The 24,621-nt window shown below is 46.2% G+C and overlaps 2 protein-coding genes across 3 annotated transcripts in view; both read right to left on the bottom strand.

Annotated features, from left to right (window-relative positions):
- On the bottom strand, positions 1–21,683 carry LOC310756897 (E3 ubiquitin-protein ligase TRIM7-like). The gene is made up of 9 exons (XM_083601826.1): positions 20,469–21,683; positions 18,311–20,400; positions 15,672–15,767; positions 14,194–14,424; positions 12,629–12,651; positions 10,979–11,100; positions 10,022–10,054; positions 6,435–7,915; positions 1–946 (listed from the first exon to the last, which is right to left on the bottom strand). The coding sequence occupies exons 2-8, from the start codon at positions 18,734–18,736 to the stop codon at positions 7,398–7,400; spliced, it is 1,449 nt and encodes a 482-aa protein (XP_083457952.1). The 5' UTR covers positions 18,737–20,400; positions 20,469–21,683; the 3' UTR covers positions 1–946; positions 6,435–7,397.
- LOC310756848 (zinc finger protein RFP-like) overlaps positions 21,006–24,621 on the bottom strand; it is a 26,230-nt gene continuing 22,614 nt past the window's right edge. For both annotated transcript variants that reach the window (XM_083601702.1, XM_083601703.1), the window contains exons 6-7: positions 24,536–24,568; positions 21,006–22,269 (exon numbers count right to left, since the gene is read on the bottom strand). In XM_083601702.1, the coding sequence (XP_083457828.1) occupies positions 21,719–22,269; positions 24,536–24,568 (584 nt within the window). In that variant the 3' untranslated portion in view covers positions 21,006–21,718. The remainder of the gene's footprint in view (positions 22,270–24,535; positions 24,569–24,621) is intronic.

Genomic DNA, 24,621 nt, shown 5'->3' on the forward strand with positions numbered 1-24,621 from the left:
TTAAAGCAAAGCGGCTGTAAGCCTGATCTTCTATTAAAAGAATGACTGTTGGCAACAGGGTTCCCACTCACGTAACAGGTGATGGAGGAGAATTCAGAACAAAAGAAAACTCTTACATTTATACCTTTGATTTTCAATACAGAACAATGAGAAGTTAGAAAAAACAGAAGACGTCAGACGAGGCGCTGGCTAAGGAGGCTGCCAGATACTGTATTTTTCACTCCATAAGGCACACTTTTTTCCTCCTTAAAAGTAAGGGGAAATGTCTGTGCGTCTTATGGAGCGAAAAATACGGTAATTTATTTGCTCCCCAATGCGTGCATTGGTGAAAGGGAACCCATGCCTTTGGCATGATTAGGCGGCCATTTTTACATAGTACGGATATGTGACAAATTCGGCAATATGTATGCAAATAAATGCAGTATATTGTTACAGCAGTAAGACAGCAGTAAGCTGAGCTTTTAGAGTCAACGATGCAACGAAAGAGAATGTAACGGAAGAGCAGAAGGGGAACATAGTCCACATACATTTGATACAGTACATTGTGAACCAAATCATATCAGTGTAGCATATAAGGACACATACAATTGAGGGTACAGTAAAATGGTGAGTAAGCATCAGTGTAGCAAACAACGGATACTGGCCCATTATTATTCTTATAACAGGGGGAATGGTGAGTAGGGTGTTTATGTTTCTATTCTTCTACTTAGTGTATTTGTGGGGTTTTGCGTCAGTGTTCCTTGTGTAGGTTCTCTTACTATTCGCTCGTTGTGTTTCCTTGGTGGCGAGAGGCTGTTACGATTTTTGAGGTGCCGATGACAAAAGAGCAACAGGAAGCAAAATCTTTGATAAAAGAAGAAGAAGAAGAAGAAGAGTTTGGATTTGATATCCCGCTTTATCGCTACCCGAACGAGTCTCAAAGCAGCTAACAATCTCCTTTCCCTTCCTCACTGTCAGGGAACTGTCATCTGAGACGAAGGAGGTGAAAGGGCTCATGGAGGGTGAGAGAGACCACTCAGCGGAGGAGGGGACCAGCAGGGGGAGAAGTGGAGTTACAAGGGAAAGTGAGTCGGAGGGAGGGCTCAGAGATACTTCAAGCGAGAACAGTGGAGAGGTTTCAGGACCTCCCGTAGGGACACCCACTCCTCGGCGGAAACTGTCACGCCGAGAGTCCAGAAGACGCGTTTCCGTTAAGGAGCTTTTATGCTGGAAGAAGTTCCGTAAACGCCCACTGTCCGACAACGAGCGATTGATGGAGCCATGCTTAAGGAGCTCCATCACAGACAGAGGTTTGGGAACTTAGCCAAACTCTGAGGGATCAGGATTTTACGCACAAGCAGCTCACCATCCCATCACAGCAATCGGACAGTCCCTGAAAGCAGCTTGTGCAGAGAGGCATCATGAGCAACCCAGCCGGAGCCGGAGGAGCAGCAGGAGCTGGAGAAGGTCAACTCTGGAAGAAAGGTACAGAGTTTTGGAACTCCAGCTAGCAATGCAAACGGCGAGGCTAGAAGAAAGGAGGGCGCAGGATGCAGAAAAGGCAAAAGGCGCTACACTAGCAAGAAAGATGCCAGGAATGGTGCAGAAGTTTGGGGGGGACCCCAGGAACTACCAAGCCTTTAGGACAGAGATGCAGTATGCTCTCGAACTGCAGTTTAACGACTTTCCCGATGAGGCATCGCGAGTGGCGTTTGTGATTGGCCATCTCGAAGGGGGGGCGAGAGACTGGGTCCGGCCCCTGATGGCAGGGAATAGTGACATGCTGAAGGACGCGAGGAAGTTTTTTCGCGCCATGGATTTGATGTTTTCCAGCGAGATTGAACAGGGACTGGTGCGCAGACAATTGATGGCTTGCAAACAGGGGAGCCGATCGGTTCGTGAGTACTGGACTGAGTTTACAATGTTGATACATAAATTGGGGTGGGACCTATCGGCGGAACCCATTCAAATGCTCTTTGAAGAGGGGCTTTCTTCGGCGGTGAAAGACGAACTTTCCCGGGCGCCCAGGGCGGAGTCTATGGACCAGCTGACCAAATCAGCGCTGACCATTGGAGCGCGCCAGGAGGCAAGAGCCTTGGAGAAGCGGGAGGGGAAAGGAGAGCGTTGGAGGGATTTCCGCATTCCAGAGATTCCAGAACCCAGTTTCCCGCCCGGAGAGCCAATGGAAGTTGGAACAGCGCGCGCGCGCGCAGTTTCAAATCCCAGTGAAGGGAGGAAGAAGGAGGGAAAGAGCGCCAAGAAATGTTACCTCTGCCAGCAGCCAGGTCACTTTGCCAGAGTCTGCCCGCAAAGAAAGGAATGGCAAGGGATGGCGGGAGCTGTTGGGGGGAAGGAGGAGGAAGTCCAGGAGCCAGTAAAAGCCAACGCCTGTCTGCCTCTGTCAGGGCACTGCAGACAGGCCAAGGAGCAGTAAAAGTGCCCACTCCGGAACCTCCAAGACCAGCTCTAGTAATAGAGGTGCTGCTAGAGCTGGCAAACGGATACCCACTAAAGACCAAGGCGCTGTTGGACTCAGGCAGCTCCTGTAATTTTATGAGCAAGGAGTTTGCAGCTGAACACCAGATACAGACACTCCCTTTAAGCAACCCCCTGCAGGTCACCACGATCGATGGGAGGGAGCTGTTGGGGGGAGAAGTTAGCCTACAGACCGTCCCAATGGTTATGAGGGTGGCAAGGCACACTGAAAGGATAGCGTTCAATGTAGCCACCCTGGGAGGGGCGCCAGTCATTTTGGGAATGAGCTGGCTAGCGTTGCATGACCCGCTAGTGGGCTGGCATCAGAGAGTGGTCTCCTTTGGGTCAGCACATTGCCTGGAACACTGCAAAGAGGGAAAGGTGCCAGAAGGGGCAAAAGCCTCCCTAGCAGGGATGGAAGTGGCGGACAAAGGGAAGGTGCCCAAACAATACGCTGACCTGAGCAAGGTCTTCAGCGAAAGGGAAGCAGATAAACTACCACCGCATAGAGACTTTGACTGCCAAATTAACCTGGTCCCTGGGGCCCAGCTCCCCGTGGGCAAGCTGTACGCCATGTCAGACAGGGAAATGCAGGAGTTGAGGGAGTTTATTGACAAAAACCTGAAGAGAGGTTTCATCAGAGAGTCCAGAGCGGTGGGGGGCAGCCCAGTGTTTTTTGTGGACAAAAAAAACACGGATAAACCGAGATTGATCGTGGACTACCGGCGGCTAAATGCCGTGTCAGAACCAGTGACTTTCCCCATGCCCAGGATTGATGACATTTTGACCAGGGTGAGGAAGGGAAAGATATTCACGAAACTGGACCTGAGAGGAGCGTACAACCTGATACGAATAAAGAAGGGGGATGAATGGAAGACAACGATGTTCACCCCCCTAGGGGCTTTCGAATATCTCGTTATGCCCTTTGGATTACAAGCAGGCTCCGCCTGTTTTCAATCGCTCATGAACCATGTACTGGGACCTTTGCTCTACAAGAATTGCGTGGCCTTCCTCGATGACGTGCTGATATATTCAGAGAATGAGGAGCAGCATGTAAAGGATGTCAGGGAAGTGCTGAGCCAGCTGCAAGCAAACCAGTTGTGGGTGAAATTGGAGAAGTGTCAGTTCCACGCCAAGGAGGTGGAATTCCTGGGGTACCGCTTATCAGACAAGGGATTAGCCATGGATCCAGGCAAGGTACAGGCGGTGCTGGAATGGAAGACACCGAAAACGAAAAAAGATGTGCAAAGGTTCTTAGGGTTTGGGAACTTTTACCGTAAATTCATCAAGAACTTTGCCCACTTAACGGCTCCCATCACGGACTGTCTAAGCAGCAAGAAGAAATTCGTTTGGACGGCGGAGGCGGAGCACGCTTTTGAGGAATTGAAAAAGGCATTCGCTTCGGAAGAACAGCTCCTGCATGTGGATTTACAAAAACCCATGAGAGTGGAAACTGATGCCTCAGACCGGGCGGTGGGGGCGGTGCTGCTTCAGCCAGGGAGCAATAAGTCGGAATGGAGACCGTGTGCCTTCTTTTCGCGTAAGCTGAACAAATCCGAGAGGAATTACACGGTATATGACCGAGAACTACTCGCCATTCACGAAGCGTTCCGGAGATGGAGACACTTACTAATTGGCGCACAGCATAAGGTGCAAGTGTGTACGGACCACAAGAATTTGGAGTATTGGAGAACGGCACGAGTGCTCAACCAACGACAAGTGAGATGGGCCCAGGAGTTCTCCAAATTCCATTTTGAAATCTGCTATGTGCCAGGTCCAGAAAACATCAGAGCGGACGCTCTCTCTCACAAACCTGAATATTTGGATGGGGAGGGAGCGCCAGAAGAGAGACATATTATCCCAGAGGACCACTGGGTGTGTGGTGCGGCCTGGGTGGGGGCAAGAGAACTGGTAGAGGGAACGGTAAATGATGAGTACGCCCAGGAGAAGCTCAGAGGTTTAAGGAGAGAGGGAGAAGACCCCGGAGGTTTTGAAGAAAGAAACGGGGCATTGTATTACAAAGGGGCGCTATATATACCCGAAGGGGAATTGAGGGGGAGAGTACTCAAACAGCTGCACGACAATCCCACAGCGGGGCATTTTGGGCAACACAAGACCATGTGGTTGGTGACCAGGGAGTTTTGGTGGCCCAAGGTGAGGGAGGATGTACGGGAGTATGTGAGAAGGTGTGACCAATGCCAGAGAGCCAAAGGAGAAAGGCGGGCACCAGCGGGGTTATTAGAACCGTTACCCACACCAGAACGACCGTGGGAGGCGGTGTCGATAGATTTTATGACTGATCTGCCCAAATCCCAGGGGAAAACCGCCATACTAGTCGTGGTAGACCAGTTAACTAAGATGGGTCACTTTGTAGCTTGCTCACATGCAGTCACGGCGGAAGAGACAGCAAAATTGTTTGTAGAACATATTTTTAGGCTGCATGGCGCCCCCTTGAGGCTGGTTTCCGACAGAGGGAAACAGTTCACGTCCAGATTCTGGAGGAAGCTTATGAGCTTGTTGCACGTAGAGGTCAACTTTTCGACTGCCAGGCACCCTGAGACCAATGGGCAGGCGGAGAGGGCAAACGGTATCCTTCAACAATACCTGAGGTGTTATGTCAATGACAGAGAAAACGATTGGGTCGAAAAGTTGGCACTAGCGGAATTTGCTTACAATAATGCAGAGAATGTGTCCACAGGGATGAGCCCCTTTTTGGCTAATTATGGGTGCCACCCCAGGGCGTTTCCAGGGGAAGGAGGAGAGAGATGGAGTGTTCCGGCCGCTGAACTTTTTGTAGAAGAAATGGAAGCGATCCATCGTCAACTCCAACACAACTTAGAAAGGGCCAAAGAAGAATATAAGAGGCAGGCAGACAAGAGCAGAAGGGAAGGTGAAACAATTAGGGTGGGGAGTCGGGTCTGGCTATCAACCCAAGGGTTGCCGTTCAAGGGGAGTTGCAAGAAATTGAGACCCAAAAGATTGGGACCATTTGAGGTCATCCAACAGGTCAACCCAGTGGCTTTCAGACTCCGGTTACCGAACCACATGAAACTGCACCCAGTATTCCACAGGTCATTACTGTCACCATACAGGGGGGAAGGTGAAGGGGTGTCCACACGGGGGCCAGCCATAGAAGAAAGGGAAAGCCGCAACTATGTGGCGGAAATCATCGACTCCAGGTGGAAGGGTAATCAGGTGGAGTATTTGGTCGCGTGGGAAGGGGAACCGGAGTCGGAAAACACCTGGGTGAAGGCAGAGGAGGTCCATGACGAGGTCTTGATCGAAACGTTCCACCAAAGGTTCCCCAGGAAACCTCAGACAGTAGCGAGGTTCCGGAGGGAGTACTTTGGCACCACCGACGATGAGGAGGAACTGGAGGGATTCAGGGAATCGGAGTTGGAAGGGGGTACAGACTCCGAGGAGGAGGGGTACTTGGAAACCGGGAACAGCAAAAGGTGGAGGGAAGTGTTCGAAACTTCGGAAGATGAGGGAGGTTCCTTCAGGGGTTTTGCTCCCTCGCCTCCCGCAGAGGAGGGGAGGGAAGGGGGTGAAGGGGGCCCTAGAGGGGAGGTGGATGTCAGGGAACTGTCATCTGAGACGAAGGAGGTGAAAGGGCTCATGGAGGGTGAGAGAGACCACTCAGCGGAGGAGGGGACCAGCAGGGGGAGAAGTGGAGTTACAAGGGAAAGTGAGTCGGAGGGAGGGCTCAGAGATACTTCAAGCGAGAACAGTGGAGAGGTTTCAGGACCTCCCGTAGGGACACCCACTCCTCGGCGGAAACTGTCACGCCGAGAGTCCAGAAGACGCGTTTCCGTTAAGGAGCTTTTATGCTGGAAGAAGTTCCGTAAACGCCCACTGTCCGACAACGAGCGATTGATGGAGCCATGCTTAAGGAGCTCCATCACAGACAGAGGTTTGGGAACTTAGCCAAACTCTGAGGGATCAGGATTTTACGCACAAGCAGCTCACCATCCCATCACACTCACCCACAACAAACACTCTGTGAGGTGAGTGGGGCCGAGAGACTTCAGAGAAGTGTGACTGGCCCAAGGTCACCCAGCAGCTGCATGTGGAGGAGCGGGGAAGCAAACCCGGTTCCCCAGATTACGAGTATCGCTCTTTTTTCCTAAAATATAATTTTTATTAACAGGCCAATCAAATCACACTAATTCCAAATCACATTAGTTCCAAATTATACAGCCAAATTTTTAAAATTTTTGTTGGGGGTACCCATACTTCAAGCTCCGAAAGGGATCCAAACTTCACTCTTGCTGCAGCTGCTTGAATTGAACAGTTCTATCCAGTTCTGTCCAGATAGTCTCTTTGTTATTTTCCTCATCTTCTTCTTGTTATCATATATTCCTTTCTTTGTGATCTCTGACGAGTCTATCGTTCTTAACCACTACACCACACTGGGGTTAACACACGAAAAACCCCAAATATGTCCAGACACACAAAAGTACAAGCAGAGGTGCTCTCTAAAAATCTATAGATGGATCTGCCCAACTGTTAGCTGCAGATTATTTCAATGGAAATAATTGTATACATAGATATGTACCACCATCCCCTAGAGTTCCTTAGATCAGCACCATCCTGGCTTCCAGCATCACCTACAAGGTGAATGTGATCATCTTGGGAAGGTTAGTGAAAGACCTAAGCGGACACAGGAATTTCTTTCTTACATCTGAGTTTCATAACCAACCCAGGCCACAGACTCCCGAGGAAACCCTGACTGAAGCATGGGACAGGGTCTACCGGCTTTCTGACAGTGCTTCCTAGACACCTGGCCTGAGCAGGACAAGAGGTGAAAGAGCCAGCCAGCCACTGTTCTACAAATATGGCTTATCCTCAGGGAGAAAGTAACCTCTGAGCTCATTCCTGAGAAGGAAGCAGCATGCGTGTGGCAACAGCAGGGGGTTCCCCCGTCTTGTCTGCCTCCACCCTTAGGCAGCCAGGTTTAGATGGCCCTTACTGAACACAGAAAACAAGGGCTGGAGGGTCTCTCCTGAGAACGAGGCTGCTGAGAACGTGCAGAGGCGGGCTGCTCTATCGGCATCGTAAAAGGCCATCCGCCTCCCTTCACAGTTCAGGGTCACTCGGATCCTCCTGGGCTCGCAACTCAGGGGCAGAACAGTCCGTGAACCGAGACAGGCAGCCCTGTATGCGCCTCCCCACTTCCCCAGATCCCAGACCCCTTCTTCGGGACCAGCAGTGATCACCTGCTTCCTCTGGACAGAACTTTTGGCAACCCCCACAGCCCACCCCTCATCGCTCCCCACGGTGACTTCCCAGAAATGCCTGCCTGCTGTGAACCCCTCACGACCCAGCACGTAATAATAGTTGTTAAATCTCTCAGGTCTGTCGGGCAGAACTTGACGTTCACCTCCTCGCCTCACACTCTTACGATCCTCAGACAAGAGGAGCCAGGGATTTGCTGTGTCAGGATCCAAAGTTACATTTTCTGTGGGGGCAGATGAGGAAAGAGAAGACGAACAAGGTCAGCTGGGAGACTTGACTTTTGTCTAGACACGTAACACGGAAAAACAACGCCCTCTGAAATCAACAGGACCTCATCCAGGACTGGGATGCTTCCTTTGGTTTATAATAAAGACAAAGATAATAATCATCATCATCATCATCATCATAACAACCACCATCTGGTTGGGTTTCCCCAGCTACTCTGGGCGGCTTCCAACAAAACACTAAAATACAACAACCTATTAAACATTAAAAGCTTCCCTAAACAGGGCTGCCTTCAGATGTCTTCTAAAAGTCTGGTAGTTGTTGTTCTCTTTGACATCTGGTGGGAGGGCGTTCCAAAGGGCGGGTGCCACTACTGAGAAGGCCCTCTGCCTGGTTCCCTGTAACTTGGCTTCTCACAGCGAGGGAACCACCAGAAGGCCCTCAGCGCTGGACCTCAGTGTCCGGGCAAAATGATGGGGATGGAGACGCTCCTTCAGGTATTCACATGTGTGCCATGCTTTCAAGTGTTTAAAGCATCACACATGCATTATATAATTATAATGTTTACAGCAACTCTGTAAGGCAAATCAGGATTATTATTATCCCCAAATTTCAGAGTGGCTTGTCTAAAGGCTACCCAGTGATCCATAGCTAAAACATTTAGCCAAGATTTCAACAAAGACCAGGCCAATAAATGGCTGGACTAAGGGGCACGGCTTAGGAAGGCACTGGCCATAGTAAAAGATCCATCGCATCCTGGTCACTGTCTCTTCGAGCTCCTGCCGTCGGGACGGAGATACAGGACGATGAAGACAAGAACGAGCCGTCTTAAGAACAGCTTCTTCTCCAGAGCGATCTCGGCCCTGAATGGGAAGCCTGGACTTTGAAAGTCATCTAATCTTCCTTGCTGTACTATACTGTATTGTTTTAATTAGTGTTTTTATGGAGCAGTCAAGTAATTTCGTTGTCCCTGAGAGGGGGCAATGACAATAAAGATATTATTATTATTATTATTATTATTATTATTATTATTATTATTATTTATTAAGTGACATGTCTGTGACTTTAACATTATTAAATACTGAACGATTGTTTTCTCAGTAATAGTAGCCCAGTGCATTCCAACATTTCTCCGATGAAAATAGGGACGCGTCCCATTCTTTAATGATAATTTTACTATTTATACCCCACACATCTTATTGGCTTGCCCCAGCTATGCTGGGAAGCTTCCAACATACATAAAAACATAACAGAACATTAAACATTTTAAAAAATCTTCCCTATACAGGATTGCCTTCAGACGGCTCAGGGTCTGGATAACTCCATACCCTCCAACATTTCTCCAATGAAAATAGGGAGGTCCTAAGGAAAAGCGGGACATTCCGGGATCAAATCAGAAATTGGGATGGCTTCTCAAAATCATAGATGGCCCTGGAAAATAGGGGCACTTGGAGGGTCTGTCCATGTAGTATAGTTTTAGGTACTAGTTGAAAACTTGTCCTTCTATTTGGTTTTTTGATGCCTGGATTACGGGCTGGTTGGCTCTCCCTTCACAGGCCTAATTGGCACAGTATCATTTTGGTCGGAGAGATTCCTGGCTAAATGGCTAAAATTATCGGGAAGGTCCAGAAATGGGGGCATGAGTCCCTCCACCCCACACACTTAGTTAAGGATATCATCTAGGTATCTCTCCATGAAGAAAAACTGAAGTTTGAGGCAGAGGCAGACATACAATGCTCTGAGTTTGGGTTCTGTATGCTTACAGCATTTCATGCTGTTGACTGCCTCTTGCTGGAGAGCGGATGTGGGGCAGCGGACTTGCCTGTTTGTGTTTAAGCCGTGTGCCAACACCCATGTTCAACCTGTCTGTATTGCCTCCTTGAGCAACTTGGAAATTATCACTGCCCACAGAAGAGAGTGAATGTGAAATCTCAGGTAAAAGTTATAGCTCATTGGAAGTGGCAGAAACATGTATGGCAGACATAGAAAGTGCTAGCCAGGGAGAACTGACATTGACAGAGTAGGCCCAATGGCCTGGTCACTTGGAGAAAAAAGCCCATCTCTCCCAGGAATTGTGCTTCCAGCAGACCCTGAAATGACATACCTTTTCTCAGCTGAAGTCCTGATCCCAGAGAGTCTAGACAAGAAAAGGGAGCAGAGACTTAGCACCACACCAGTGTCCTTATAACAATCTGGTAACAACAATACGAACTCATAACATTATATCAGAGGTCAGGCAACCAGAGGTGTCCTCCAGACTACAAGTCCCATAATCCTTAAGCACTGGCCATGCTGGCTGAGGCTGATGGGAGTTGTTGTCAAAAACATCTGGAAGCCACCATGTTGGCTTTCACACCACTACAGCTTGGATAAGTAGGGGGGATGTATTAGTGTCAATGTCCAAAATAAGGACATGGTGTCTCCTTAGAGAAAAACTGCCTCCCATCCAACAGATCTTTCCATCACCAGCAGCCTTGAGGAGCTATCAGATCCAGACACCCCTGCCCCAGGATCAGAGATCTCACTTGCCAGAGTTACTGACTGGATCTTGGATACCTCCTGCCCCCCTCTTGGGTGCCCAGGAATTGAATAGACTGCAGCCCAGGCATGAGCTTTGGGGCCCTCCAGCTCTTGGCTAGCAGTATGAGAGGCTGTGAGGTGTATTTAAAGCACCTGCGTGAATCAAGGCCTGTTTGAGAGATGGGAAGGGGTGAATAGAAGTTCTTGGTCAGAGTAGCTTCATTGCTGAAACAGCCACTCCAAGCAAGCTCAGCCTTCCTGAACCAGGGGAATGAACTGCAAGTCAGTGTAGACAATACTGAAGTAGATGGAACAATGTTTTCTGACGGTGCAAGGCTTGCACTGTTCAGCAATGCTGGGTAGTTTGTAGTTTGCAGGTTGATCACTCCCCTTTTCATAATGAAATAAAAATGCTGCTTTTTCAGCTGGCCGTCACATCTTCCATCTTCCTGGCCCAGCTAATATTACAAGTGAACTGGAGCTTTTCATAAACGTTTTTTTTTAATGCCCACTATAAAACCATTGAAGCCAGTCTTAGTACCTCTGAACTGCTTCATGACACCTTCCAGAAAGGGATTTATATCACAGAAATCCCAGATCTTCCACTTCAGTGCAGAGGGGAAAGGTGCAGGAAGGTTCTCCAACTTCTCCTTTGCTTGAGACCTGATGGAGAAGAACAACATCAACCACCTTCCTTCCAATTATGAGTAGAGGGCGATGTTTATGTTACAAATTTAGTGTAATGTATGATGTTGGTCTTTTGTTTTTGTTTTGCTTTGGTTCTTGTCTGTTTTTTGTAAGTTTTGGCGGTTTTAAAATTGGAGTTTTAAGTACATTATGTTGGTATGGGAAACTGTTGTGTGATGGGCCAGTGGCCGTAATAAAGTTCAATACCAATACCTTCCTTCCAATCAGGGCCGGCCCACCCATGAGGCAAAGTGAGGCGACTGCCTCAGGTGGCAGAATCCACAGGGGCAGCAGATCTCAATGTTGATCTTCCTTCTGCTCTTGTTCCTGATGTCACCCCTTTTTTCTCGGCAAAGAGGAGGGTGCTGTGTTTTGGTTCACTTCAGGCAACAAAACATATTGGGCCACCTCTGCTTCCAAGGCAAGCAGCTTTCTGAAAAGCCAGATGTCTCTTCCTGGTGTCAGTTAATGTCCACATCATGGAATGTGTGACAGGAAGTGAAGAGCAGGGATTTTACTGTGTTCAGACATCTTGTGAACACCTATCTATTTAACCAGACTCTACCTGACCCCCCTGGATTGGACCCTCTTATTACGGTATTCCTGTTATTATGATGCTGCTTTATGGCTGTTATGTTGCATTTTTGCACACCCTTTAGAGATTTCTCAATATTTAGCAGTTTTAGAAATACTTTTAAGTAAGATACGATTTAACAAGTTGCGGTGGACACCTAGAGGCAAATATATAGAAGCAAATGTACAAAGATATATAGAAGAAATATCTACTTTGTTGGAAGTGAATGAAAAATAAAATCATTGGACAGTGAGAGATTTTAGGATTAGGCCCATTTAAAATTAATCATTTAAAAAGAGAAAAATAGTGTGTGTGTTTATATATATGCACAGCCCTGAGTGCTCACTGGAAGGACAGATCCTGAAGCTGAGGCTCCAATACTTTGGCCACCTCATGAGAAGAGAAGACTCCCTGGAAAAGACCCTGATGTTGGGAAAGATGGAGGGCACAAGGAGAAGGGGACGACAGAGGACAAGATGGTTGGATAGTGTTCTCGAAGCTACCAGCAGGAGTTTGACCAAACCGCGGGAGGCAGTGGAAGACAGGAGTGCCTGGCGTGCTCTGGTCCTTGGGGTCACGAAGAGTCGGACACGACTAAACGACTAAACAACAAATGCACAGACTATACGAGGGTAAGGAAGGCTTACCAAGTGAAAACTTGCCCTCTCTTTTAAGACATTATTATGATATTTTAAAATGAAATGGCGTACAGTATTTCCATAATTACTGGTATGGGTGACGGGGTATTTCATCATCATAAAACGTGATTGCATATTTTGTAGATGAGAAAGAGGTTGCAGGAGTCTGAAACATATTGTATAGTTGAAAATTAATTTCTCTAAGGGAATATTTAAAAATTAATTACCCTAATATTTAAATATTAATTACTCTCAATAGTGAGAGGATCATTTTCTTTTATTTTCTGCTTACCTCTGTAAGAAGCTTCCAATATCCTAGAGGGAAAGAAAGAAGTCATTTGGGTCACTTCTCTGCAGAATACTGTGTGGGTCTGAATGAAGGAGGGAGGGAGAGAGAGACAGACAGAGAGGCGTATCTATCTTTTGGCAAAACACAAAGCAAAACACTCCCCTCTAAAACACGCAGAGAAATTTGATTCTAATTGAGTCATAGGCATTCTAATTGAGTCATATTGAGGCATACGCAATATCAAAGAACCACAGATTCAAGATTGTAATGGAAACAAATAATTTCATTGATACAGAATGCTTTGTTCAGGCCCTAGTGCTCACTTTTTCTGAATATTTGGACTTATCCAAACATCCTCCTCCCCATCTAGTTGCTAAACAGGACGTCTCAGTTCCCTAGAATGACCTAACTTCTAAGTGTCTTGGCGTCCTAGCATTCATGAAATGCAGTTCATAGTCACCCAGCCAGAGCTATGGGCCAGAAAGGACCATGCATGCTGGGCCAAACGACGTCAACATGCCGTGCTTGCATGCCTCGCAACATGCGCGCATGATGTCAGCATGCCCCACAGAATGCTGGTGCCATGCTCACAAGCTAGGGATCATGTTCGCAAGCATTATAAGCAGTCAGTTCCCAAAAGCCTGTTGGAATAAAAGCGTTTTCACCTGGAAGTGACTGGGAGTGGCCACCGAGACCATATAACTCCGGTCCTGAAAGGCCTACCTTGGCTCCCAGTACGTTTCCGAGCACAATTCAAAGTGTTGTTGCTGACCTTTAAAGCCCTAAACGGCCTCGGTCCAGTATACCTGAAGGAGCGTCTCCACCTCCATCGTTCAGCCCGGACACCGAGGTCCAGTGCCGAGGGCCTTCTGGCGGTTCCCTCACTGCGAAAAGTGAGGTTACAGGCAGAGGCGGAGCTAGCTGCTCTGTGCCCGCGTGGGCGGGGCTGGCATACCAGGGGGCGCTGCCTGTGGCAAGCGACCCGGGGGCAGCAGCGCTGTGATGTCACCCCCCCTCAGGGATGACACCCAGGGCGTGCCGCACCCACCACACACCCCACCCTCTGCCACTGGTTAAAGGGAACCAGTCAGAGGGCCTTCTCGGTAGTGGCACCCTCCCTGTGGAATGCCCTCCCATCAGATGTCAAGGAAATAAGCAACTGACTTTTAAAAGACGTCTGAGGGCAGCCCTGTTTAGGGAAGTTTTTAATGTTTAATATTATGTAGGGAGCCACCCAGAGTGGCTGGGGATACCCAGCCAGATGGGGAGGGTGTAAATAATAAATTATTATTATTATTATTATTATTATTATTATTATTATTATTACTGGAAGGACAGAAAGGAAGGAGCCAGCCTGGCTTCTCTGGGGAGGGAGTTCTTAAGTCTGCAGCAGCCCCTCATATATAACTGCTCCCCTGTAAAACAACACAAAAGTTCCCGGAAGTTAAAAACCAAGTATCAGGGAGGAAGTAGCCAAGGTGCGCTACTCAGCTTCTTCTTCTCATCAACATTTTAAAATGTGGGGCAGAATTCAGAAGTGATCTCCCAGCGTCAGAAGGAGGCCTCACCTGCAGTTGTTCATTCGCTGGCTGCCAACGCTTCTCCTCCATCTCCCGGATGAGGCTGTCAAGAGAGGAGAGTTCCCCAGAGAGTCTGGCCAGGTGCTCCTCTCTTTTCTTTGCAATCTCCTTCTCCACTTTTGCCATCTGGGCCAGCAGAGACTTCTCTTGTTCTTCCAGAAACTGGCGCAGTTGTCTGAACTCAACCACCATCTTTCCCTTCTCTGCTTCTATTTGTTTCTGCAATAAGGAAGTGGAAGGAAGAGACAGGAGGACAATATCAGAAATACAGTCTGGCTTTGCAGCATCCAGAAGTCAATTTTCAGAAGGATCGGCCTAAAAGTAACTCTCTCTCCCAACATCTACCTGTTAGAATATCGTCTTCAGTACTGAATAAATGGCAGCAACTGATACCAAAATTTAAATGTCAAAATAACCAGCCGAGACTGAAAGCCAGAGCTATATGTGATACTAAGAAGAGAGGTTTGCAACTTCCAAATATAACAGATTTGTATTTTTCAGCTGTAATAAATTGAGTAGTAGAATGGATTATGAATGTCTATGAGGAGACAGCTAAACATGAGCCAAATTTGATTGAAGTACCATTAAATAGAATATTATGGGGAACATACAACAGACCATTTTTGCTGAAAAAATTGTTTATTTTCTAATTTGGTAAGGTTATGGGACTGATATAAAAGCTTGCTCAGCTCTAAATTTTCTCCCTTGGGATCAATAATAAACATAATAGAATAGGATGTTTCCAAGTTTAAAATGTAGAAAAAGTATATGTTTAGCATTTGGGCCTTAATTAGGCAAGGACCACATGATTTCATATTTAGAGATTAAGGGATGGACGGTGGGAAGCAATCCTTTATGGTCTGAATGCTTTTGAATCTGTTCTAAATTGCAAGACTATATTAAAACTCCTAATCAAGCTGAACAAATTTGAGAAAATTTGGTGAACATTTTGGTAAAAAGTTATCAGTCGTTCTTGAAATACAGTACGGACCCAGAATAATTTTATGGTATAATATCCCAGAACATTGGGGAAATTGGAAGTGTGGGAGAAGTTATTGTTAATTGAATATAGGTTTACTTTGAATTCAGGGATAACAGAAAATTGCTATAAAATAATGAGCAGGTGGTACACCATGCCAGTAAAGATAAACAAAATAAATACAAATTATCCCACCCCTGCCACGTGTTGGAGATGTCAGAAAGAAAAAGGAGACCTTTTCCACAAGTGATAGGAAATGTGAAACAGCAAAGAAATAATGGAGTTAAATAAAATGTTCATTTAGAAAGAATTATGGGATAAGTCTCTCTCATTTTGAGTGAAGCCACACTCCCCATGGCATCCATTTTGTGAAGAGCGCTCCCAGCACTCTCCCCAAAGTTGAAATGTGCCCACTGGTCCAAAAGGGTTGGCAACCCCCCTATTTTAGACAATAGCACTTTTTCACTTTCCAGGAACAGTAACTTACAAGCAGGTCTTGACTTTCTTTTTCCATGTCTGCTTTAAATGCCAGTGTTTTCTCTTTCTTCTTCCTCAGATTGTCTAAGCAGCTGCTGATCTGATCCTGAAGAGAAAACAAAATTCCAGTCTGGCTCCCACTTTCATTTACTAATTGTTTTAGTATACATGGAACAGGCAAGTTGATCGATATGCTTGCTCTGTCATTCCAGGGTGTTTTTGCTAAGGTCTCCGAGGTGCCCTCTTTCCCCCACTGTAACACAGAAGTGGGGTGAGGAGGCTACTAGATTCAATATGGGTTCAACACCTCTCGAGATGGGGCAGACAGAGAGCTCCTTCCCATGTCTAGATTATGAATACAGTGGTATCTCAGGTTACATACGCTTCAGGTTACATACGCTTCAGGTTACAGACTCTACTAACCCAGAAATAGTACTTCAGGTTAAGAACATTGCTTCAGGATGAGAACAGAAATCATGCTCCAGCGGCACAGCGGCAACAGGAGGCCCCATTAGCTAAAGTGGTGCTTCAGGTTAAGAACAGTTTCAGGTTAAGTACAGACCTCCGGAACGAATTAAGTACTTAACCTGAGGTACCACTGTTATCATCTCATGTTTGAGCAGAGAAACTTGAGGTTTTCTATTTAACCCACCCCTCCACTTTTGACACATCTCACATAATCCTACAAACTAGGGTTTGTCGGGATCTCCGCTCGGCCAAGCTGATAAAGCTCATCTTCCTCCGGCCGAGTCCTTCGGAATCGCCTCCAACGATAATTAACAACCTGAGCCTTTGATGAGGCCTCAGGCACATTCCCATCTGATGGGATGCTATGATTCTATACATGACTGTGGCCTGATGGGAAGTCTTGCTCCTAAGCTTCGCTTCTGCACATAATGCTGCACAAACCGTTCTAATACTAAGACATTCACTCACCACCTTAGAATGTTCAGTTCACATCGAGTTCAGGAAAAACATTGTACTTTGACCTGTTCTTAATGCATAGTTGATCACATCTACGGAACGTGATTATTATGCTCTTTTAAGTTTCCTATATCAATCATTAGTAATTGTTTTAAGTCTTACTATATTAATCATTGGTTATAATTTAATTAGGAGGTCTTCATGCCTGTCTAGTTCTGTGCTCCCTTTCCCAGCCTTTAATCTATTGGTGATTAATACCTATATGCAACCTTTGCTTTGTACTTGTGTTAACCAATCAGCAATAAGCACATATGTGGCAATGCTGTAATATTCAATAAAAGAGGCTCCTCGAGACTTGCTCGGGAGATGCCTCCCAGATGACACTCGCTACCTGTCTGTCATTATTTCAACCCAACACCCATCCAGCAGAGAATCAAAGCAGCACACGGAAGTGATGAGATTTATGGCTACATTGCAAAGAGTTTTATTTTCCTAACTACGCAGACAAAAAACACATCCTTTGTGAGAGCAGAGCGCAACTGAAAACAAAGGAACAAAGGAACAGGAAACCAGTAAACATCACATCCGTCTCCTGTCTTCCATGAGACTTCCAACAGCCTGGACTGTCTCTGGAATATAAACAGAGTCTTGTGACTCCAAAGCACTGCACAGTGGCAACACACATAAACTAACAGGGTTGCCATATCTCTGTTTTCCCCCAGACATGTCCAGGATTCCAAGGGCGGAATGTCTGGGTTTTGCTCAGCAACTTTTTGTGTCTGGATTTTTACTTCTTGAAATATGGCAACCCTATCATAAACCTCTATCGTGTGCCCCACTTACTAGTGGAGCTGCTCCAGCCCACATACTGAGGGGCACTGTGGGGTAGTTCTTGACTGGGTGTTCAGTTGCCTACACATTTTTTTTGTGCCATAACGAGCCTTATATAATCAACCTGCTTAAATCTAAGTAATGCATGAAGGGGTTAATGCCATAGAGCAGGGGTTAGCAACCTTTTTAAGCCATGGGCTGGTCCACCACAAATAACCCAGAGATGCATTTTAAATAAAAGCACACATTCTACTCATGTAAAAACACACGGGGACGTCTGGTAACCTTAGGTTAAGAACGGTTTCAGGTTAAGAACGGACCTCCGGAACAAATTACGTTCGTAACCAGAGGTACCACTGTACTTCTTTGGGGTACATTTTCCATGTATTAAGTGAGGTCCCAAAATTTGTTTTGCTCTAATCAAAGTCTCAGAACAATGGATCCATGATACGAGTTAATGCATCAGGCAATACTCAACTTTTAAATCACTTTTTTAGATTTCAAATGAGGATTTGTGCACTCTCGTAGAGAGGATAATTATTATTATTTTTTTAAAAAGTTAAATTCAACAGGCATGCAGGATTTTACAATGCTGCACAGGAATTCCTCCTGGAGAAATCACTTTTGGTAATGTGGGGGAAATTTTATTGTAGGTCCTACTCAGTGTTTAGTAAATATATGTTTAGGGGTACTCTCATTTTGACTCCTGAAAATCATGATTTTATAGTTCAAAGCGGGGGAAATAAATACAGTAAATGGACAAAATTACAAAGATTCACAAAATGTTTAGGGGTATGCGTCCCCCTGCGTCCCCCCAGGAAGAAAAGCACTGGTCCTACATGTCTACAGCTATTTCCCTTGTCGACAAAATCATGATCCAGAGTGATTTCCTACCTTGTACTCCTGGAAAGCCTCCTCCAGAGGAATCACCTTGTGGCTTTCATGTTCCTTGGATCTGTCACACACCAGACAGATGGGCCTTTTGTGGTCCTTGCAGAAGAGTTTCAGGGGCTCCTGGTGTGTCTCACACCTTCCCTCCTTTCCTGCTACCGTTTCCCAGCCCTGAAGACTGAGTTTTTTGGCTCTTAGCGTTTCCAAAACAGTTGCCAGTGGCTGGTTCGGGATGAGGTTCCTCTGTTTAATTTGTTCTCTGCACTGGGGGCAGGAAGCCTTCGCTTCAGATTTCTCCCACCACCGGCTCAGGCAAGATCTGCAGAAATTGTGCCCACACTCCGGGATGATGACTGGATCCTGGAAATACTCTAGGCAGATGGAACAAATGGCTTCGTCACAGAGATCCTGCGCCGGACTCCCTGCCATGGCTGCCTCGCCAGGAAGAGAGAGATGGTTTAATGTTCTCTCTTTTGCGTCTGCAAATGCGCGTGTTTCCTTTCCAGGAAATTCAGACCCGATGGCTCGAGATCACTGCTGTCTGAAGTGGGGGGGGTTTAAACCGGGACACAGAGATGAGAATTCAGATGAGGTTATTTCAGTCTCTGCTGTGGCTTCAGCTGTGACACAGAGTCTCTTTGACATGGGAATATTTTGTTTTGTGTTTTAAAAAATAAAGAATGTGAATAATTTGTTAAGGAACCATTTTCCTTTGAAAGGTGGAGATACGCGAGAGTTTCTCCTCCGAAAGCTAGTGATTGAATAACTCAAACTCACGTGCTTTTTTTCCAGCAGCAGGGCACAATGTTCAAAGTCCAAAAGCGACACAGCCCAACCTCCCACTGCTCTGCACATTCCCACTGGGCAATTTGACACGCATTCACAACCACAGAGAAAATGTGAAGGAAGCTGTGGGATTTTTAAGCTGCTCCTCAGCTCCAGCGCCTTCCCAGTCCTATCCTCCCACTGGTCCCATCGCCAGCCTGTCCATTCTCTCAGATGGATTAACATTTAAAACTTTTTAAAAAAATTTTTTTACAAGCTGTCCCAGAAGGGTGAGCTAACTCATGGCCAGTATTTGATTTTTTTTTGGGGGGGGGGGGTACAGAAGAGTATTCTCTCTCTCTCTCTCTCTCTCTCTCTCTCCCTCTCCCTACTTCTAATATTTTTAAATACTGCTTATAGTTATTATTGTTGGTGGTTGATCAATATTCCTAATAAAAATATATTACAAATAGATTATGTTGTTCAATGTTGATCCTTATATAAATTTTACTCTGATGTTTCATTTGATCCAAGCTGAAGTGAGGATTTTATTTTCCCTAAATTTGGGTATATTTTTAAGTGTAGAAATAAAGAGAAAACAATTAAGACCATTATAAATCCACCAGAAATTGCATTCAGATTCAGATTCTGGATCCTCATAGATTCTGTTTCCTTTTGCAGAAGGGGCCAGAGCTTAAGAAAGGGCTGAGGTGTCCCAGGGGAGACTTCTGAAAGCTTTTGGAGGTGGGATATCCTCAGACCATGCAGAAAAAGTTCTGGGAGGACACACAAAAAGTAGTGGGGGAGCAGTTTCTCTCCATGTAGACATTGTTTTACTTATATCCATTAAGCTTGTGTTAATCATTAAGATATGTGTTATCTGCACAGGCCCTGTGGCGGCAGCAGGTCAGGTCAGAGGGGAACTGTTTCTGGGGCTGCCAGAACACAACATCATGCTATGAGGAACCTCCTGGCACAGAGGCAGTCTACCTATGAATAAGCTGAAGCTGTGGAGGCGAACAACAGGAAAGGGCTTTGGGTCTCAAACCCTCCTTTAAGAGGGTGTGCAAGTCAGTGGCCACCACCACACGAAGTGCTGTGTGAAGAGGAGAATCACCAAAACCTGTGAGCTAATCCTTTTCGTCTATCTATAAAAACATAGGCACTCCTATGTCTACTCAGAAGTAAATCCCATTAAGTTCAAAGGGACTTACTCCCAGAGAGGTGGGCCGGGGGCTGTAGCTTTAATTCTGAGACTCCTTAAGGGGAGGGAAAGGCGGGATATCAAGTCCAAACTCTTCTCTTCTTCTTTTTCTTCTTCCACTTCGCTCCATAGATCTCAAAAGGGATTAGAAAGACATGCTGCCTTCACTTCCTCTTCCCATTTGAGAATCACCATTTGGGTGGCAGAAATGTAGAAATGAAGTGTCTCCCCATATCATCCAGCGCCAAGGACCCTCTGGCGGTTTCCCTCGCTGCGAGAAGCCAAGTTACAGGGAACCAGGCAGAGGGCCTTCTCGGTAGTGGCACCTGCCTTGTGGAACGCCCTCCTACCAGATGTCAAAGAGAAAAACAACTACCAAACTTTTAGAAGACATCTGAAGGCAGCCCTGTTTAGGGAAGCTTTTAAGGTTTAATAGGTTATTGTATTTTAGTGTTCTGCTGGAAGCTGCCCAGAGTGGCTGGGGAAACCCAGCCAGATGGGCAGGGTATAAATAATAAATATGATGATGACGTGTGACACCCCATCCGCTTGACATGAATTGAAATGTTTAAGTAACAAACTGGGGGCAGTGGCAGCCCTATTGCTGTGGGGATCAGATGGGATATAAGTCACCCTATTTATATCCTTGCAGGAAGTGTCGCGTGGGATAGATGGGGCCATTATACTATTAAGTCTGAAATAACAAAGGAGCAAATAGTAGCAGTATCTTTAATAAAATCAAAGATGTTAACACATGAAACATATTTCCACATTAGTTCAGGCATGTTACACGGCCCCTTCTGACAGTGTCCCACCCCGCAGTCTCCCCCTTCTTTCTATTTTTTGTTTGTTTGTTTGTTTGTTTCAACAAAGTGCCCAAGGCTGCGAATGCATAAGCGAGTCACACGCAAATTTTGGATCTCTTTGAATAGGGAGATTTTGCCGAATTGCCACATAAATTGAAGGAAAGGGATTTTGATTGAGACGACTGAAATGTCATCATGGCGATGAGTTGTTGGGGTGAGGGTGAGCTTTCATTCTTTCCAGAGCTAACTGAATGATCTTGAAGATTCCAGAAGATTCCAAAAACTGCTAGACGCTGTCAGAAAGCTGGATGTTTATCTTTCGTCAAGGCCGCATCTGTGAGAGGAGCTGCTTCTGTTCTTACAGCAGCTGTATGAAAACTGTGTTTAGTCTGCATTGATCTGGCAAGCTGACAGAGAGGGAAGAGCAGGGCATTGTGGGTCGCAAAAAGCAAAGCCTGGAAAACTCTAAGGAAGAAACTCTTAGTCAGACAACCTCTATAAATGGGAACCATTAAGATTTTATGACCCGGTAGTGAAATATTTCTGTCTGTACTTAATTGCCTCTATGAGTTACTGCCTTCGTTGTCTGGGTCAGAGCTCCTGAAGTGGTAAGATGTTGCGCATCGCTCTGCTGATTTAGGACTGCTGGCACGGAAAAGCATACTTAGCAGTGAACTGGGAAGCTAGACTGTCTCTACACTCAGAGATTGTCAGGTGGCCTTTGGCAGCCACATAAAACAAGGGCTGGAGGGTCTCTCCTGAGGAGGCTACTGGGAATGAGCGGAGAAGGGCTGCTGTATCAGCATCATAAAAGGACACCCGCCCCCCTTCACAGTTCAGGGTCACTCGGATCCTCTTGGGCTCCTCTCTTGGAACAAAGTTCTGATACCCACCGCTCCACTTCCCCAAATCCCAGATCCCTTCCCCAAGACCAACAGAGAAAAGACCCTTCCTCTTCACAGACTTTCTGGCAACCCCCACTCCCCATTCCTCCCCTCTTTTCACAATGACTTCCCAGAAATGTCGGCCTGATGTGAAACCCTCACATCCCAGCACATAGGTATATCTGTCAAATCTCTCAGGGTTGTCTGGCAGGTCTTGACGCACTTCTCCATCTCTCACAGTCTTTCGATCCTCAGACAGGATGAGGAGGGGATGTGCTGTGTCTGGATCCAAAGTTATGTTTTCTGTGGGGGCAGAGGAGGAAAGAGAAGAGAAACGACCTCAGCTGGAAAGCGGACTTTTCCTTAGGCACGTGACAGAAACAGCATCCCCTCTGAAATGAACAGGGTCTCCATGGCTCTGCATTCGAGACAGGGATGTTCATCAAGTTCTTAATAACGATTCTTGAAACATGTGCAGTTCTTTCAAGTACTTAGCACACATTATCTACATATAACCCTTGCAACGACCCTGTAAGTTAAGTCAATCTTACTATGCCCATTTTTCAGATGGGAGGACTGAGGCTGAGAGACAGTGGCTTGTCTAAGGCCACCCCCACCCCCCACAGTTCATGGCAGAAGGGAGTCAAAGCAGGGACTCCCTAATTCACATCTTAATCTTTTACCTCACATCACATGACAGACCATGCTGGACATGCCAGGTAAAACTGAGAGCAGGAGCTCTCAAGTTTCAGTTACATATTTAAAGCATGTTCTACCCCATCTTTCCAGGTAGTTTATAAAAAGAACAATACATAAAAATGTATTTCTGTCCTCTGATTGATACTCCCTGTCTAAAATGTCCTGCTTGGAATTCTTGATGTGAGCGGTTAACCAAGAACAAACTTAAATTGGTTTGTTTAGAGTGAAGCAGAAAATTGATAGTTCTATATTTTAAATTGACATCTATTACATTGTTGATATTGTTTCCTTTTGCTATGACTTGTTTTAATGCAACCCACCCTGGGCTCCCAGGATAAAGGGAGAGATACAGTAGAAGTCTCTTTAACTACAGTGGACGCTCGGGTTGCGAACGTGATCCATGTGGGAGGCACATTCGCAACCTGCAGTGTTCGCAACCCACAGTGCCGCGTCTGTGCACGTGTGGGTTGCAATTCGGCGCCTCTGCGCATGCGCAAAGTGTGATTTAGTGGTTCTGCACATGCGCGAGCGCCGAAACCCGGAAGTAATCCGTTCTGGTACTTTTGGGTTCGGCGCAGTGTGCAACCCGAAAATGCACAACCTGAAGCATCTGTAACCCGAGGTATGACTGTATTTAAATTACTTTATTAAAGCCAAACCCGGTAACACCTAGGAGGTGCTGTTCCCACCCTCACCTTCAATGCAAAGACGCCATCCTGGCTCCCCACGCCAGATAGGCTATATGACTCATCTTTCTCTTCTCTGTTCCTCATATACGTAAAAAACGGCTTAGGAAAGTTACTGTGACGTTAACATATATAAGAGAGTGCTGGAGGGGAAATAGTTAAATAGGTTGCACAGACAGGACCCAGGGGAGTGGAGTCAGTGGGTTTATAAAACCAGTTCTGGGAGGAGTTCTGGAAGACGTTGGTTGGGAGTTGTTGGTGGGTAGTGGGTCGGTTTTCGTGGGTTGGATGGTTGGGAAAGTCAGTTGGTAATAGAGAGACAGTTAGGGCTGTGGGTTCTTGAGTGTGGGGAGGTAGAAGAGATAGAGAGAGGAAAATAAGACTACGAAAGTAAAGAGCAACAACGTTTGGAATGCTGTAAAATTTTTGTTTGTGTCTGAAAAACAATACACTCTTCTTTATTAATTGAAAAGCTGACTGAGACTGAAGTGATTTTACCAGGGAGGACCTGGTTGGTGGCAGTGGATTAGTGGTGTACGGGTCAATAGTCCGTGAGACGACCGGGGGCTCCGTACGAACGCCACAGTTGCCAGGTCTCTTGTTATTGTTGTCGCAGAGATTTCTGGCTAAATAGCAAAAAAATAGCTAGAAGGTATCTGGAGGCATGTCCCCCCACCAAGGAAAAAAAAGTACTAGCTAAAGACGATGTTATCAGGAGTCTGTCAAGAATAAAAATTAATGTTTGAGTGTAGCAAAGGAGGAGAAAGAGGGAATGGAGTTTGGGCTCTATCGGCTGAGAACATGTCATGGTCTTGGTCCTGGCTGCCTCTCTCTGATGCCAATCTGTGGACTTGCCTGTTGTGAATGTTTAAGCTCTGTCAATCTATTGATACTGGTAAATAAAAAACTCAAAAAGGATGAAATGTCATAAACCTCCAATGATATCCTTCAAAAGGAAACCTCTTTGAACTTCTCACTGACAAGAAAATTGGGACAGTATAACACCTTAAGTACAATTTATCACTTCCTGAAAGTGACAAAAAACTGTAAAGGAGACATGAAAAGTGCAAAGGGGGACTGGACTGGGGGGGGGTGATGGACAGAAGATCCACAGTAGCCTGGTCTTTTGAGAAGCAGATTCCATCACTCCTGAAACTGTTCCTCCTTTAAACCCTGACATTTACCTTTTCGCTGCTGAAGTCCAGATCTCAGTGTGTCTGGAAGAGAAAAGAGAACAGAGATTTAGCATCTTGCCACTGTCTTATAACTC

The sequence above is a fragment of the Podarcis filfolensis genome (assembly GCF_964270895.1).
Source record: "Podarcis filfolensis genome assembly, chromosome: 2".
Lineage (NCBI taxonomy): Eukaryota > Metazoa > Chordata > Lepidosauria > Squamata > Lacertidae > Podarcis > Podarcis filfolensis.